The sequence below is a fragment of the Leptonychotes weddellii genome, chromosome 12 (assembly GCF_054177405.1).
Source record: "Leptonychotes weddellii isolate Sample4059 chromosome 12, ASM5417740v2, whole genome shotgun sequence".
Lineage (NCBI taxonomy): Eukaryota > Metazoa > Chordata > Mammalia > Carnivora > Phocidae > Leptonychotes > Leptonychotes weddellii.
Window position 1 is genome coordinate 16829464 of NC_138380.1, and position 16761 is coordinate 16846224.

Consider the following 16761-nt stretch of genomic DNA (forward strand, 5'->3'; position numbering starts at 1 on the left):
GAACACAGATCTGAACTGATATATATTCAATCTCTAGGCTGAATCTAGTCACTCAGTCTGTCACCTGGAGGAAGGCACCTTAACAGTTAGCCTCAAAGAGGAATCAGAGAGGTTAAAATGGAAAGATTTCTTTCTCGTTTGGTTCCCAGATTCCAAATGGTTCCTTCTTTACCAGTGGGATTTTTCTGTTGGCTACTGTGAAGATGTTCCTATGTATGTGTATTACACATAGAAGATACAGGGCTTTACTGGTTAAGTAAATATATATAGAACAGCTCCAAAGCTAAACCAGAGTTGCTGGAAGGGGGTCTACGGCTGGAGAAGGGAGGGGTGGGGCACGGAGGAGCAGAGACTGCCCTTCCTTAAAAATAAAACCATTCAGAGTCCTTCTAAGAGACATCACAACTCCTCTTCATCATGGGAAACACATGTTGAATAAATATGCTGGGAAGAGCAGGGCTTTCTTAGTAGCCATTCAATGAGAAAAGAAAGGGTGCCTATTTGGTCTTTTATATATCACACCAGAAACACTCTAATTGCATTTTTGTTTGTCATGAATGCATCAGACCCTACCACAGAATTGAGCAGTGTGAAGCCCGTTCCCAGAGCTTGTTTCTGCACTAGGTAAGTTGTGTAGAGAAGATTAAGGAGTGCAAACCAAAGCATTTCAGCCCTCTTGTCAGGCCCACCAGTGCCCCAATTCTCTATCCTGAGCTAATTTAATCTACTAGCACCATTTGACACAGATGAAGACACTCTCCTCTTAAAACACTTGTTTGTGGGACACAGACCTCTCTCCTGCTATTTTCCCTGCTCCTTCTCAGGTTCCTTTGCTGGTTTGTCCTCAGCACTCCAATATCTCAACAGTGGAGTACCTACCCAAGGCCCAATTCTTGGATGGCTTCTCTTTTTTTTCTGCTTGTGTTCTCAATAAGATCTCATCTCTCACTCCATCTCATGGCTTTAAATCCCATCTACCTGCTGATGATTCCCAAACTCCTATTTCCAGCCCAGACGTCTTTCCTGAATACAGATTTATACATTCAGCTCTCTCTTCATGATTTCTATTCAGATGACTAATGTGCATCTCAAACTTAGTATTTCCAAACCCAAACTCTTGATACCCACCCCCTTCCTATCTGCCCTATTGCCACCTCCCCAAACTAAACCTTTCTGGCTCATTTTCATTTTAGTAAATCAAAACTCCATCCTTGGAATTGCTCAGAACAAAAACCTTGGAGTCACCGGTTTACTTCCAATCCCTCAGCAAATCCTGTCAGCTCTACTTGTGAAATATATCCTAATCTGACCACTTCTCATCTTCTGCAGTGCCGCCATCTTGGTTTGAATCACCACTATCTTTCCCCTAGGTTATTGCAGTAGTTTCCTGACAGCTCCTTCTGCTGTTGCTCTTGCCTGCAACCTCCCCTCCCCAAATGTCTACTTACAAGATAGTAGCCAGGAGCGATTCTTTACAATGTAAGTCACATTATGGCAGTCTTCTGTTCCAAGCCATCTGATAACTTCCTACCTCACTCCAAGTAAAAGCCAATTTACTGCAACGGTCTTCAAGATCTCAGCTTCTTAGATGAAACCTGTGACCTCATCTCTGACTCTTCCTTTTGCTCATTCACTTCAGCCAAACACACTGGCCTTTCTGCTGTTCTTTATTTTTTTATTTATCGTTTTTCTTCTCTTTCATTTTTATTTATTTTTAAATTGTATTATGTTAATCACCATACATTACATCATTAGTTTGCTGTTCTTTTAATGCCAAGCATACTTCTCCCTCTGGCTCTTTCCTCTTACGTGTCTTTTCCTAGTATGCTTTTCCCCTGGATATCCATATGGCTTGTTCCCTGTCTTCCTTTAGGTCTTTCCACAAATGTTACCATATCATTAAGGACTTCCGTGACCACTCCAAAATTGTGGGTTACCTTCATTATCCCCTGGCATACTCTCTTCCCCTTTCCATGCCTGATTTTTCACCATAGCATATATCACCACCTGAGATATTTTATATTTTACTTATTTATTAGTCTGTCTTAATTGCCTGAATTACAATAATGTAAATTCCATAAGGGCAGGACCTAAAGAGAATACACACTCAATAAATATCAGTTGAATGAATGAATGAATGACTAAAAGGGTGAGGAAGCTTTCTTATGTGTTAGAACTCCTCCCCTTATGACTTCCTGAATCTAAGCTTTCATTTCCTTATCTTTGTCGGATTTATGAGAGATGCCAGTCTAAAGAAAAGCAAAATGAGAAAAAAATCGAGGAGAGATGAAGCCCTGAAGGAGGAAAGCAGGAACTAGAGGTGGCAGGAGAGATGTAGGAGAAAGAAGTCTAATAAGGTGGCAGGAGAGATGTAGGAGAAACTGTAAAGGGAGAGAGAGATACTGGAGGGAAAATGTGGGGAGAGCGGGAAGAACTAGGAAGAAAACTCTGGACTCATCTACTTGAATAATGGCTTCACTTAAACTACAAAGACTGTCAGATCCACTTTGGGGACTTCAGTGCCCAGCCAGACTTTTCCCGTGACGCAGTGCCTGGACTCCTGGGTTGTTTCAGAGACTCAGTTCTGGAGAAGTGCATGGCAGCTCAGGGGAAGATGATTTCTGATGAAAGGAACTAAAAAAAGCCACTCAAGAAGCCCTTCCATTTTCTAGTTAATCTGCAGTCATTTTCCAGGACAAAGTATCGTCTTGAATCTGAAAACGTACAGTGGGGTCAAAAGGGTCAAAACCATAGCAAAGATCATTATCATGGGGGACAGGGTTTCTCTAATTCTGGTGATTATGCAGATTATGCTGATCCTTTGCTCACCCGAGATTTATCCTCCTACTGGAGATGAGAGTAAAGGTGTGTAGAAAAAGAGATCGACAGCAATGCTGCAAGTAGAAGAATCAACATAAATTGAATCACTCCAGGTTCCTCTTTATTACAGAAAGGGTGTTATATTTTCCACTGGCCAGGGAGCCTACGGAGGTGAAAAACTACAAGAGCCTTGCAACTTCTTGTTAAGTAAGTTTTCTGACACGTGGCAACTAGTGATTAATTACTGCATTAGAAGATAACATTCCTATAGAGATTTGCTGGAAATACAGATGCTGCCCATGCTTGATTAGACACTGCTTAAGGAACGCTGAGGCACACTGCTGCAGTCTATTATTTCTGGCTATTTTGGTATCGCTGTTATATTTATTTTACATAGCTTCAAATTCAGTGGAATTGATGGAGCCCATTTCATGAAACCTGTCCCTACCAAAAACAGAAACAGAAAAAAATAAGGCTATAAAGTGTGTCTATGTATGTTGTACGTATGAGAGCAAGAGCAAATGAGGGAGAAAGAGACAGTGAATAGCAGGGATATATGGTTCCTTTTATAAAATGCTTTCTGCTCTAGGGAGATGCTGTTCCTTGTAAGCCTGTAAGAACACTGACCCATGTCAGCTAGTTAAAACTTTCAGGGTATTAAAGACAGAAACTTTGTCATTATCTAAGCCCTTCATCAACACCAAAAGAAGCCTTGATTGGATACCTATCCATTCATTCAAGACACATGATGAGCACTTACTCTGGTCCAGCACTGAGAAAACAGAAAGCATCTCGGTCTCTTGGGACACAGAAGTCTAATAAGGAAAGGTCTTCTGAGGAGTGCCTGGGTAGCTCAGTCGGTTAGGCGGCTGACTCTTGGTTTCGGCTCAGGTCATGATCTCAGGGTTGTGAGATTGAGCCCCATGTCGGGCTCCCCGCTCACCAGGGAGTCTGCTTGGGATTCTCTCTCCCTCTCCTTCTGTCCCTCCCTGCCACACGATCTCTCTCTCTCTAAAATATATAAATAAATCTTAAAAAAAAAAAAAAAAGGAGAGGTCTTCTGAACCAAGATCGGAAGGACAGAATCATCCAATGCTACATATTTATGCTGCCTATTTCCTTTCATAATCCATTAAGAGTAAAGAGCAATAGAAGCAGTACCTCTCCCAAGTGGTCACATTTCAGTCCACACCCACTGCCTTGGACATCATTCACAAATCCAACTATAAAAGGCACGGCTCAGTTGCCATTCAATTACTTCCTGAAGAAACACTGTTGGCACACAGCCCACTGATGCCAACCTCAATACTGCCCAGTCAACATTTCATTATTCAGTTGCTAGTTTCTTTAGTACGTGTTCGGGCCCCATACTGTCTGCCAAAACCTGTTAATTTACTTATTTCAGCTAAATAAAAAAAATCATTAAAAAAAAGATGATTGAATTTAAGAATTATATTCCTCAGAGAATTAGTAATGCTTTTCTGTATCCCTCAGGCCTCCCTGTTCTTAACTTCCCCTTGTCAATGCTATTATGAATAGACTAATTCAATAATGAGATCATTCCCCATAAGAGCGACCAAATAAATGCAGCATTCAGTCACACCTCGTTTCCCTAATCTGAGCAAAGAAGGCTTTCTACCAAATTTAGCCTAAAATAGGGAATTTAATGGACATGTAACACACACACACATGCACAAAGGAAGAATAAGACAGGGAAGGAGGACAGAGAAGCAGAGGAACAGGGTAGCAATGGAACAACAAATGGGGGGGTAGATTGGAGAAGAAAAGTTAAAAATGAAGATATATGGTTATATGCTATCAAAACAAAGATCCTAGCATATATGTCTTGATAACTGTCAACGTAATGTAATATTTCATCATTTCCTGAAAAGTCTTAAAAATTGTTTCAAATTTTTCTGGAACTTCTTGAGGAATCCAAAAATCAAATGAAATGACACAGAAGTACAAATGTTAGGCAGGAGAATTCTGGGGGATTAAAAACAAATGACTTCCAGGGCGCCTGGGTGGCTCAGTTGGTTAAAGCGACTGCCTTTGGCTTAGGTCATGATCCCAGGGTCCTGGAATCGAGCCCTGCATCGGGCTCCCTGCTCGGCTGGAAGCCTGCTTCTCCCTCTCCCACTCCCCTTGCTTGTGTTCTCTCTCACGCTCTCTCTCTCTCTGTCAATTAAATAAATAAATAAAATCTTAAAAAAAAAAAAAAAAAGACTTCCTAGCCATAAAGGAGTTTATGAACTAATTCACCAAGGTACAAACAGCAATAAAATACCAAGATACCATAATCATCGTCTATCCTCTTCAAAACTGTTTTAGCTTTCATTGAAGTACCAAAGGTCTGATGATTTAAGTAAAGTATACAGTGTTGAGACCACATGAAGAAAGAATAAAACAACCCTTCAAACTTGAAAAAGTGCATTATAAAGAAACATTAAAAATTGAGATCAGCAAACTAGGAAAGAGAAAGAGTGGTCTTTAAAAGAAGAGCCTTTAAGGACATGAAGGGTGAGCATGGCTGATGATGAGTAAGGACTGTCCCCACAATGAAAACAAGAAGAGAAGAAGGATTTCAACTGGGAAAGAGAGAAGAGATGAGGAAAAGATTCATGAAAACATACATTCAACATATGTTATTTATGAGAGAAAAAAAGGGAAAAAAATCCTAATTTTACAAATTTGCAAATGATTAAATAATGTCTAACTTATACCATGGAATATTTGTTCAGGTATTAAAAGTGATTAAGTGGACCCTTGAACAATGTGGGAAGGTAGGGGTGTCAACCTCCCACACAATCACAAATCCATGTATAACTTCTGACTCCCCCAAAACTTCACTCTGAATAGCCTGCTGTTGACCAGATGCTGTACTAATAACATCAACAGTTGATGAACACGTTTTGTATATGTATTATATACTGTATTCTAATAAGAAAGTAAGCTAGAGAAAAGAAAATGTTAAGAAAATAAGGAAGAGAAAATACATTAATAGTAATGTACGAAAAAAATCTGCATGTAAGTGGACCTGCACTGTTCAAACCCATGTCATTCAAGGATCAACTGTCCTTTCAAGAACTATTAGTGGCTTTGGGAAAAATAATGTTTTCAAAGAATGTTGCTGATACGGGAAAATGCAATTAAACAAATATAAAATTACATTAACGTAGTTCCAATTTTGTACAAAGACAAGTTACATGCATGCATAATATGAAAATTCACTTGTATCCATGGCGGAGGCACAAGGCCAAGAGAAATTACACCAAATGTCATAGTCTCCAGATGAAAGGCTTATGAGTCATGTTTATTGATTTTTTTTTTTTTTTGTATTTTATGTGACATATCTTATGCAATGAGCAAATATTACTTCTAGAATAGGAAAGTTACTGAAGTTTTGTAGTAAGAAGAACTTAGGTTAGAGAACAGGAAAACTCCCTGCATAAGGGAGGTTAAACAGCCAATAGAATCGTAGAGAATTACCTTCTCTAAGACTGATGAAAATCCGATTGTTTCATTTTTTCTTAAATTAACTTTTTAAGTACCAAGAATCCATTTTTCTAAGTGATTTTGATAGGCAATGGGATCTTGACTTTGGTACAAGGGACCAAGCCTGGTCCTTCCTCCTACCTTGCGAAATCCAGGTCTGCCTCCCGCGACATGGTGATGTTGGTCAAATTCTGCTGCAGGACAAAGATGTTCCTACACATCTTCTTGATGCCAGACTCACTGATGCGCCTGAAGTACTGGGCACCATTAATGAGGATGCAGGAGATCAGGTGACCCAGGCCTGAGGGACCAGCACAGAGCAGTGGCGGGGGGGGGGGGGGAGCAGGGGAGAAGAGAAGACAGATTAGTGTCACCTTGCATGAACTTACACATGAATTTGGAAGGATTTCTTTCTTCAAATCCTCCACAAAATTTAAATGACCAAAGAAAACATATCTCTGAGGGGTGCTGCACCCACTGATCTTACAACAGTTTTGGAATATTTATACATTGTCCTAAAAGCTACAAATGGAGAGGCTTTATGCAACATATCCATTGCTCCAGCACTGCCATATATATATACCTCAAGCCACCATGTCAAGGGCTTAGAAAATATGCCAGGTTGTTATAAACTATTGAAGAGCACTGGAACTCTTTTTTTCCTGTAAAGAGGTTCTGGAAGCATAGAACAACACATGCAAATACAATGATCTTTTTGGTTTCCTCTTCCTCCCACAAAAAAAGACAGGGGTGTCTTTTTGGCTCAAACATTGATTTGGAACCTAATAAGCAAAAATATGTCAGTAAGAAATTGATGCATGTGGGTTACCATTCTTCAAAGCTTCCCCTGGAACTCTAAAGCTAGTCTGGCTAGTCACAAGCAGCCTACTGCCTTCATGATTTCCCTCTTCTGAAGTCATAGTGCCTCCGTGGTGAAGGTTCGGGGGGAGCTTCAGGTTCCATGACTCCCTCGGTCTGCAAAATGAGTTTCCCTTGACTAGGATGAAGGTAGAAAAGGGAGAGGAGGAGCATTCTCTCTTGCCTCAGCTACACTCGTGTAGTGTTGCTTCTAGACCACAAACCCACCTGTACGTGCAACTATTTAAAAGGGAAGTAAGAGGCTTTTTACTCAAAGAAAAAGAAACACACATATGGATTTTACATTTAAAGCCACTGACTGATGTGAAAAATCTCTCTAGGTAGGTCAAGTCTGAGTGTGATTTTACTGAGCCCATAACTCCGGATATACTTTTGTTCTACCATGGTAAAAGGCAATCTGCCTACGTGGAGGTAATGAGGGGGGTGTTTGTAGAGAATAGTGAATAATAATAAATATATTAAATAAGTAAATTTAGGGGTGCCTGGGTGGCTCAGTCAGTTAAGCTTTCTACTCTTGATCTTAGCTCAGGTCTTGATCTCAGGGTTGGGAGTTCAAGCCCCGTGCTGGGCTCCACGCTGGGCATGGAACCCACTTGAAAAAAAAAAAGTAAATTTATATAATAAGTACACATAATAGATTGTAATAATAATTAAAAATCAAACCCAGTAGAAGTCTGCTTTATATTACTACTATCCACTGGCAATTTCAAATAATATCTGTGATAAAATGCTCTTTTCTGCCACACCAAAGAAGACTGAGACCCTGTCATCCCCATTCCCCACCCTTTGGGAAATTCAGTATTATGCTTTGTGAATTTTGAGAGTGGTATCACAGAGAAATAGCTAGAACTTTTTATTTTTTTATTTATATTTTTTAAAGATTTTATTTATTTATTTGTGAGAGAGAGAATGAGAAAGAGCATGAGAGGGGGTTGGGTCAGAGGGAGAAGCAGACTCCCCGCTGAGCAGGGAGCCCAATGCGGGACTCAATCCTGGGACTCCAGAATCATGACCTAAGCTGAAGGCAGTTGCTTAACCAACTGAGCCACCCAGGCGCCCTAGCTAGAGTTTTTTAAACAGAAGGTCTCCAATTCATGATTTCTTCATTTCTTTTCTACATCAGAGTGTTATACCCGTATTTCAAGAAGATGTTGCTACTCATCAGGATTAGATGTTAAGAAATGTCTGGGTAAATGATAGGGAAAGTCTGGGAACTGTGAATGTTGATACACATGGCCCCTAAATTCTCAGTGCCATGGAGAGAACAGTTAACCTTTTAATCACTAATACTTTTCGGCTACAGTCTTTTGGGGATAGTTCCTTTCCGAACATATCTCCATCTCTATGACATAATTTAATGGGAAAATAGGATTTTCAGTTTTTTGGTCCAAATTTGCGGGGACATAACTGTTTAATAAAGCAAGCAATAGCCAAGCCTTTCTTTCCTATCTCCAGGTTCTACAATCCTTTGCACAATGCACTTTCTTAATTGTTTTTAATATCATTGCTTTAATTCTGACAGACACCACAGAAGAGGACTCCAAAAAGAGATCTCTCGATGACTAAAATGTCAGGCCTGGGACTCAGGCCTACATACAAATAAACCAAAATGAGAAAGAAGGGAATATAGTTTGAAGTCCTAAAAGTCCCCCCCATGGGAGGAATTCAGCATGAAAAATTATTTGCCTGGCATCACATTTCTCAAAATCTTGAAGGTGAATGCCTTTAGATGGAACGGTCTTTCGTGCCCTTCCCTGCCTGCCTGCCCCAAGGCATTTATGGATGCAGCCTTCCTAAAGTCTCTGCTGATCAGAGGTTTCTGTTCTTTTCAGACAATAGTGCATTCTTTGAGAGAAAACTTCCCTTTCCACTGATAATTTTAGTCATCGAGAGATCTCTTTTTGGAGTCCTCTTCTCATTGTATGTGTGCTTCTTTTTCTTTTATGAGCTTCTCTTGAGCTAACTCATGGTCCACTCTACATATTTACCCAACTCTCATGAGTGGCATGTCAGGGAGGCAGCCAGGCTGCCATCTGCCTTATGTTGGATTAAATCTTATCAACCAGGAGCAGATGGCAGCCATATTGTTGTCTACCTAGCCATACGCAGAGAGACTAGGTATTGCAGCTTTAGTCCAAAAAGAAAAAGCCAAACCAAAACAAAACCCAAACAACTACAAGTTGTGAACTTCAATAGTAGAGAACAATAAAAAAAAAACCAAAAACCCTTCATCCTTCCTTCCTCCCCAAATCCTAGGGACACAGACAGGATCTGACCTTCAAATATATATTGGAACTTGTGCGGCTGAAGGCTGGCACTCATGGCCTCTTCAATGGCGCTGATGTCTTTGTTGAGCTTGACCACCAGAGGGTCATAATCCATACTTTCCACATTAGCCACGATGGCATAGTTCCCCTCCTTTGCAAGGGGGATGAGATAGTGGAAACAGTGAACCCTGACAAAGGCAAAGATGCACAGAGCAGTTAGTAATACATTTTCCTGATGAAAACAATAATCTTTTTGGGACAGACCACCCAAATATTTAAAGCAGCAGTGGCCCCATAGATATTTACGTCCTCTTCTGCTTGTTCACTGGAAAGCCATCTAACGAAGAAGAGTGATCTGGACCAAGTCAGCTTCTGTGAGCCTCGCTTGCTTCATCCAAACATCGGGGGTAAGGAATAAATGAGCTCTAAAATTCCTTTCAAAGACCGGATTACATGCCTAGTGTGAAAAGCATTTTATCTTTCAACAGATACTGTTGTAGCTAAAATGAGAGGCGCAGGTCACAGAGCTCGAAAGAGCTGGCTCTGGAATGAGACTCCTTTGGTTTCAGTTCCCAATTCCAACAACTGCTGGCTACGTGGCTTTAGGCGGGTTACTTTCTCTGTGTCTCAGTTTCCTTACCTGTGCACCTGGGATGGCAACAACACTTACCTCATAAGGTGCTCTGAGGAGCTACTGAACGTCAAGCGCCTGGCACAGAGCAAGTGCCCAGCAAGTGTTGGCTATCATCACTATTACTGTAATTAATCTGTTACTTAAGTAAAACACTAAAATCAATTTACTTATTTATTTAAAAATAAAATTGTGCTGGCCCTTAGGAATGTGAGACATGATTTGTGCCCTGAAGGACTCCACACCGCTTAGTGGGGCAGGCCAAAAAAAAAAAAAAAAAAAGACCAAAAGAAGGCAGCATCTCACTCAGAAGCACATGTACCAGAGGACCATGGAAGTCTGCCATGGGGTGTCACAACATAGGGTGACACTTAAGTAAAGAAGATGATTTGAATGAGCTTGAGGAAGGAGGGCATTCCTGTGTTGACATGATCTCAGTCATTCTGACCATGCACACTTTTTAGGTTCTTTTTGGTAGTTATTGGTAACTGCCAAAGAAGCCTGAGATGGGTAAGGATTGCCTACTCCATAACCTTGGTGTTAAGCTGTAACAAAAGCAAGTTTCAGTCCAAATAATTCTACCACACGTACAGGCATTTTTAAAAAACAAAAACAAAAACAAAATCCTCCATCCATTGGCAGACATAGCTCAAATAGGCTGTACTATAAACCCAGTGAAGTCTTAATTATTGTTTTAGGTGCTCTGTCTGATCATGTCATGGAAGGTTCACTAGAGGTAGACAGGAAGACATTCAGAGTCAAAACTCTGTTACCCTTACAGTCTGCACCAGGTAATAGGAAATATTCCTAAACAAAAGGCTGCAAAAGTCTTGGGCATTATCCCTGATGATGTATCTTCAGGCTTGACTATCATCTTTCTTTTTTTAAGTAAGGTTTATTGAGAAATAATTTATAAATAGTAAAATTCACCCTTTTCAGTGTATAGTTCTATGAGCTTTGACAAATCCACACAGTGTATAATCACCACTATAATCAAATTATAGAATAATATCATCACCCCCAGAATTCCCTTGAGCCTCTTTGCAGTCAACCTCTACCCATACCCTAAGGATCTGGCAACCACTGATTTATATATGCTTCCTATACTTTTGTCTTGTCCGAGTGCCATATAAATGGAATCATATAGTATGTAGCTTTTGGAGTTTGGCTTCTTTCACTCTGCTTAGGGCATTTGTGATTTACTCATGTTGTGTTTGTTCCTTGTTACTGATCAGCAGATTCCTGCCGTATGGAGATACTACAATTTAACTATTCACCAGTTGACATCTGGGTTGTTTCTAGTTTTGGGTGATTATAAATAAAGCTGCGTCATGTACAGGTTTTTGTGTAAATATAAATATAAATTTTCATTTGTCATGGGTAAAAGTGGAATTGCTGGGTCATATAGTAAGTATATTTTAATTTTATAAGAAACCGTCAAACAGTTTTCCAAAGGAGCTACGCCGTTTTGCTTTCCTATCCACAACATACGAGAGTTCTGGTTGCTCTGCAGCCTCACCAGCACTTACTGCTGTCAGTTTTTTTAAAAGGTTTTATTTATTCATTTTTAAAGAGAGAGAGCTCAAGGGGAGGAGCAGAGGGGGAAGGAGAGGTACAAGCAGACTCCAAGCTGAACATAGAGCGCGATGTGGGGCTTGATCTCATGACCCTGAGATCATGACCTGAGCTGAAATCAAGAGTAGGACACTTAACCGACTGAGTCACCCAGGCGCCCCCAAATTGTAAGACATTTTAAGCACACATCATGATTTGATTTGATATACATATATTGTGTGGAAGGATTCCCCCAATCTAGTTACTTAACACGTCTGTCACATATTTATCCTTTTTTTTTTTTAAAATGAGAACATTTAAGTTCTACTCTTTTAGCATCTTAGCAAATTTCGATTATATGATATAGTGTTATCAACCAAAGTCATCATGTTTTATATTAGATTCCGAGGTCTTATTCAAATCTTATAGCTGAAAGTTTGTACCTTTACCGACCTCTGTTTCTCCCAACCCCCAGCCACTACTTTTCTATTCTGTGTTTCTATGATTTTGACTTTTTTTGTTTTTAGATTCTGCATATAAGTGATATCACGCAGTATTTGTCTTTGTCAGACTTACTTCACTTAGCATAAAGTCTTAAAGCGTTTGTTAGTTTAAAAAAATTATTTTTAGTCATTCTAACAGATGTATAGTGGTATCCCATTGTGGTTTTAATTCTCATTTTCCTAATAATGAGAATTATTAATTCATTAATTATCTCATCAAATTATTAATGACGGTGGGCATATTTTCATGTGCTTATTTGCCATCCATATACCTTTGTCTTCACAATTCTTGCCCTAGATATATATATTTTTAAAGATTTTATTTATTTATTTGACAGAGAGAGACACAGCGAGAGAGGGAACACAAGCAGGGGGAGTGCGAGAGGGAGAAGCAGGCTTTCCGCTGAGCAGGGAGCCCAATGTGGGGCTCGATCCCAGGACCCTGGGATCATGACCTGAGCCAAAGGCAGACGCTTAACGACTGAGCCACCCAGGCGCCCCTTGCCCAATATTTTTATTGGGTTGTTTTCTTAAGTTTTGAGAGTTCTTTTTATGTTCTGGATACAAGTCCTTTATTAGATGTGCATTTTGCAAATATTTTCTCCCACTTTTTGGCTTGTCTTTTCATCTTAGTGATGTCTTTTGAAGAATGGTTTTTAATTTTGATGAACTTCAATTTATCATATTTTTTCTTTTATGGATGGTGTTTTTGGGGTCATATGTAAGAAATCCTGGCCTAAACAACGTCACAGAGATTTTTTTCCTAAGTTTTCTCCTGGAAGTTTTATAGTTTTAGGTTTTATATTTAGATCAATGATTCAATTTTTTTAAATCTTTTTTTTTTTTTTAAGATTTTATTTATTTATTTGAGAGAGAGAGTGCGCACGCAAGTGGGTGGTGGGGAGGGGCAGAGGGAGAGGGAGAAGCAGACTCCTGGCTGAGCAGGGAGCCCGACGGGGCTCGATCCAGGACCCTGAGATCATGACCTAAAGGCAGATGCTTAACTGACTGAGACACCCAGGCGCCCTGATCCATTTTGAGCTAAGTTTTGTATAGGATGTGTTATATTCTTACAACCTGCTTATGCAGGGGAATCTAAAAATCTTGACAACCAGCTCATTTTCATTATGGGTGATCATCTAATACTTGCATCAATTAATGACTAATTTCGCCAATAAAAATTCATACTGGCATTCCTGTGCTAACTGGCAAGGTGTATACTGTTAATCAAGACACCAGTAACTGCACTGGTTGCAGCCCCCTCTGGAATGTGACCTTGCTGATAATCATGAAAGCTGACCAATCCTGGAGTGGGATTCACGACTAGGGAAACTGCGACTGTGGTTGAAATTTAAACTGAGCAGCTCTTAGCTGAAAAGAAAATCAAGCCATCAATGCTAAAGTATTTTTATAGTAAATTACAGATGACATCACTCCAGACAAAGGGAAGACCATGTACAAAGGCATGAGGGTGTGAATGAAGGCTGGTTTTCAGGAATGACAAGTGGTTCCTTTTGGTACCCACAGATCACATGTGAAGACAGGCATGAGGTGAGCTCGGGGAGATGGGCAGGAGGCAGGTCGTCATCAGCTTTGGAGGCCAACTACGGACTCTGGACTTTGAGAAGCCACAGGGGGCCTTAGGAGGATTTTAAGAGGTGAAAATGATATAATCAGATAGGAGCTTTGGCAAGATCATTCTAGCAGAGTATAAAGGATGGACTGACGGCGAAGAATGGAAGCAACTGAAAGTAGAGAGACTACTTGGGACAGTCTCAGGAATTGGAGGTGAGCGTGTATAAGATCCTGAAGTGAGTGGCATGGAAGAGAAGTAAGACTACTTCAAGGTACTGTCTCCCTCTCCCAAAATGTTTAGAGAGGAGAAAGAAATTAGTCACTGGCAAATGTCAAATTCAAAAAGTGTTTTCTTTTCTTCGGATTCTGGCATGTTGTTGCTGACCTTAACATGACTTTGGCATTAAGGGTTCCTGCAAATATTGCTGATTACACAGCAGGATGGGTGATTTTCAGAAAGTACACACTTCGGAACCCAACGGTGACAGGCGGTTGCCGTGGAACCCACTTAGAGCCCTCCTGATGGTGAGAGAAATCAGCTGATAAAGGTGACATTCCTGGCATCTTGGGACTCAAATGGCAACTTCATTTTCTTCTTCTAAAGTTCAAATAGGAAAAAACAAAACAAAACCAACCCTCAACAATTTTTGATGGTCTCACCGTGTCTTTCATCTCTTGGGAGTGTCATTTGCCTTATGCTTCAAACTGTGGGAAGAGGCTGCTTGTTGGTTAAATGTGGCCTACAGTGACATGGGTAAAATGTCAAATGCTCTTTGGATGGGTCCTTCAACCTAGAACCTACTGGATTTGAGAACACTTCCTGGTTTGAACTTTAACAATGTTACAGAAAAATATGGGCTACAGACATGACGGTATTTTGATGAATAAGATAAATTTTTGGCATTTGAAGTTGTTCTGGACTTCTTGCTAGCATTTCCCACTATTTTTTCCCCATTAATTTCTTTGTCTAGTCTATCTGTGCTATCTTATTCCAGCGGCTTCTGGGGTAAAAGTACCAGAGACAGTACCTCACCGGCCACTTCTTCATTGCACCAGCTCCTGAATGACAAGGCCTAAGTCCTGATTCTCTTTTATGGCAGGATGGGAAGAAAACAAACACTAGGAGATTCTGGGGACAAGGATGACGCTGGTTGTGCAGCCTCCGTACTTCCCAGATACATGGAGCGGACCGCTGTGTGAAAACAGAGTCTCCAAACCAACTCCTTTCCTTTAAGAGCAACAGGTTTTGTTTGGACAAACAGCACTTATTTTGTCTGGGTTTGATTTCAAACCAGATAACTCTCAGGAAGCATTCAGGTGTTTATTGAGCACCTATTATTGAGCAGGACTGATCCAGGTTCCGGGGCCGAGTAATAAACAAGGCACACCTGATTCCTGCCTCCTAGGAGCCAATGGTCTCCCCCATCGTCACCCACTGTGGATACGGGGCGTGCTCAGCACTCTCTTTACTTTGGCATTACTATAGTACAGTGTTACTGATATGCTAGTGATGTGCTTTGTTCATTTTGTATTATCAACTGTATGAACACACACACACATACACACACACAAGTGCTTGTTACTGGACAAGGAATGAATGAAGTATGTCAATATTCATTTCCTGAGCCATCCATGGAGCTCTCTGCCTAGTTTTATCTACCGTACTTTAAAAGGAACAAAGACAGTATGGAGCATATTCATAAGAAAGCAACCTGAATGTTGAAACCATGTGATATGAGAAGGTGGGGGAATTTAATTTAGAAACAATAAACATGTTTAGTGCTTTTAGCAAAAGTCAAGGGAAGAAAATTCTGCATCCAGGACTCTAAAACTCAGTGCTTTTTGTTATTCATTCTTACAACGATCTTTTTCTGTGTTTAAACGATTGCTGAAGGAGATACAGCAATGGGTGTTATTGCAATGAATGGTTTCTTGTAAAGTTAATAAATAATGACTAAAGTATGTTCAGCATTAAGAATAGTACCGTCATGACATACAAAAATAAAAAGGGCAGAATAGAGGTTAAGGATTTAAAAGACTTACTCAAAAGTGCCGAAAATCTCCCACTGGGAATTAACAACACTACAAGCGACTAGTTCTGAATGTGGAACACTTTGTGTTCCCAACACAATCAATAGCATAAATTCCAGGAGCTGTGACAGTAATTAATTTGATGTTCCCTTGCTTTTCTGTGCAACCCGGGTAACAGAGGCATCAGAATGTTAGTGATTTTTGTTTTTGTTTCTGTCTATTGCATTTATCTATTCATAGAAATCACCTGATTTATTTAATGTCAGCTTGTACGTAAACAGAAAACAAATCTAAAAATTATCGTAAAACAAATCAGGAAACATAGAGGAAGAGCCTTCCTTTCTGGACAGCTGCATGTAAGAAATATGATCAGAAATGAGGCTGAGTAAAACATTTCAAACCTGCAATGCTTCTTCTCTTACTCTACTCACAAGCCGCTCACAAGCAATTAAGAAGTAACTTGTAGGACAAGATAATGAAGAATGAAAAGAGCACGAGGCATACACAAGAAATGACATCCACAATACATGATCAATGATGCTTTGCCTGAGCACACCTGAAAGATTTCCAAGTTCTAACTGGAGCCCAGACATGAACCAAAACCCTATTTACATTTTTAAAACCTCAATCTAGTAAAGACTCCAAAAGAAAAAACAAAATGCTCTCTGAACTTTAATGTCTCATGGCAATATAGAAGATGTATTCCTATACACTTTCTGATCTTGAATTTTCTGATCCTAAAGTTCTAAAAGTCTATATCCACCAGCTGTCTGTTTGACCTTGCTACCTAGAGGTTTAGTAAGCATCTCAAACTAACCGTCTCCAAGATGGAAGTCTTGATTTCCACCCCTCCCCCAACCCTTCTCCTTACGTACACTTTCTCACCTCAGTTAAGGGCCCCAGCACCACAGAGTTACCCTGGCTCCAAAGCTAGTGGTTTTCCTTGAGTGCTTTCTTTTGCGGCCACCAGCCCCTGTGCCCAATACAATTGATCAACACATTTCAT

At 40.2% G+C, this 16761-nt stretch overlaps 1 protein-coding gene across 1 annotated transcript in view; it reads right to left on the reverse strand.

Moving 5' to 3' along the window:
* The window catches only part of EXOC4 (exocyst complex component 4), a 675757-nt gene that overhangs the window by 47242 nt on the left and 611754 nt on the right, over positions 1 to 16761 (reverse strand). The window contains exons 16-17 of the mRNA XM_081800909.1: positions 9471 to 9649; positions 6457 to 6616 (exon numbers count right to left, since the gene is read on the reverse strand). Of these exons, the coding sequence (XP_081657035.1) occupies positions 6457 to 6616; positions 9471 to 9649 (339 nt within the window). The remainder of the gene's footprint in view (positions 1 to 6456; positions 6617 to 9470; positions 9650 to 16761) is intronic.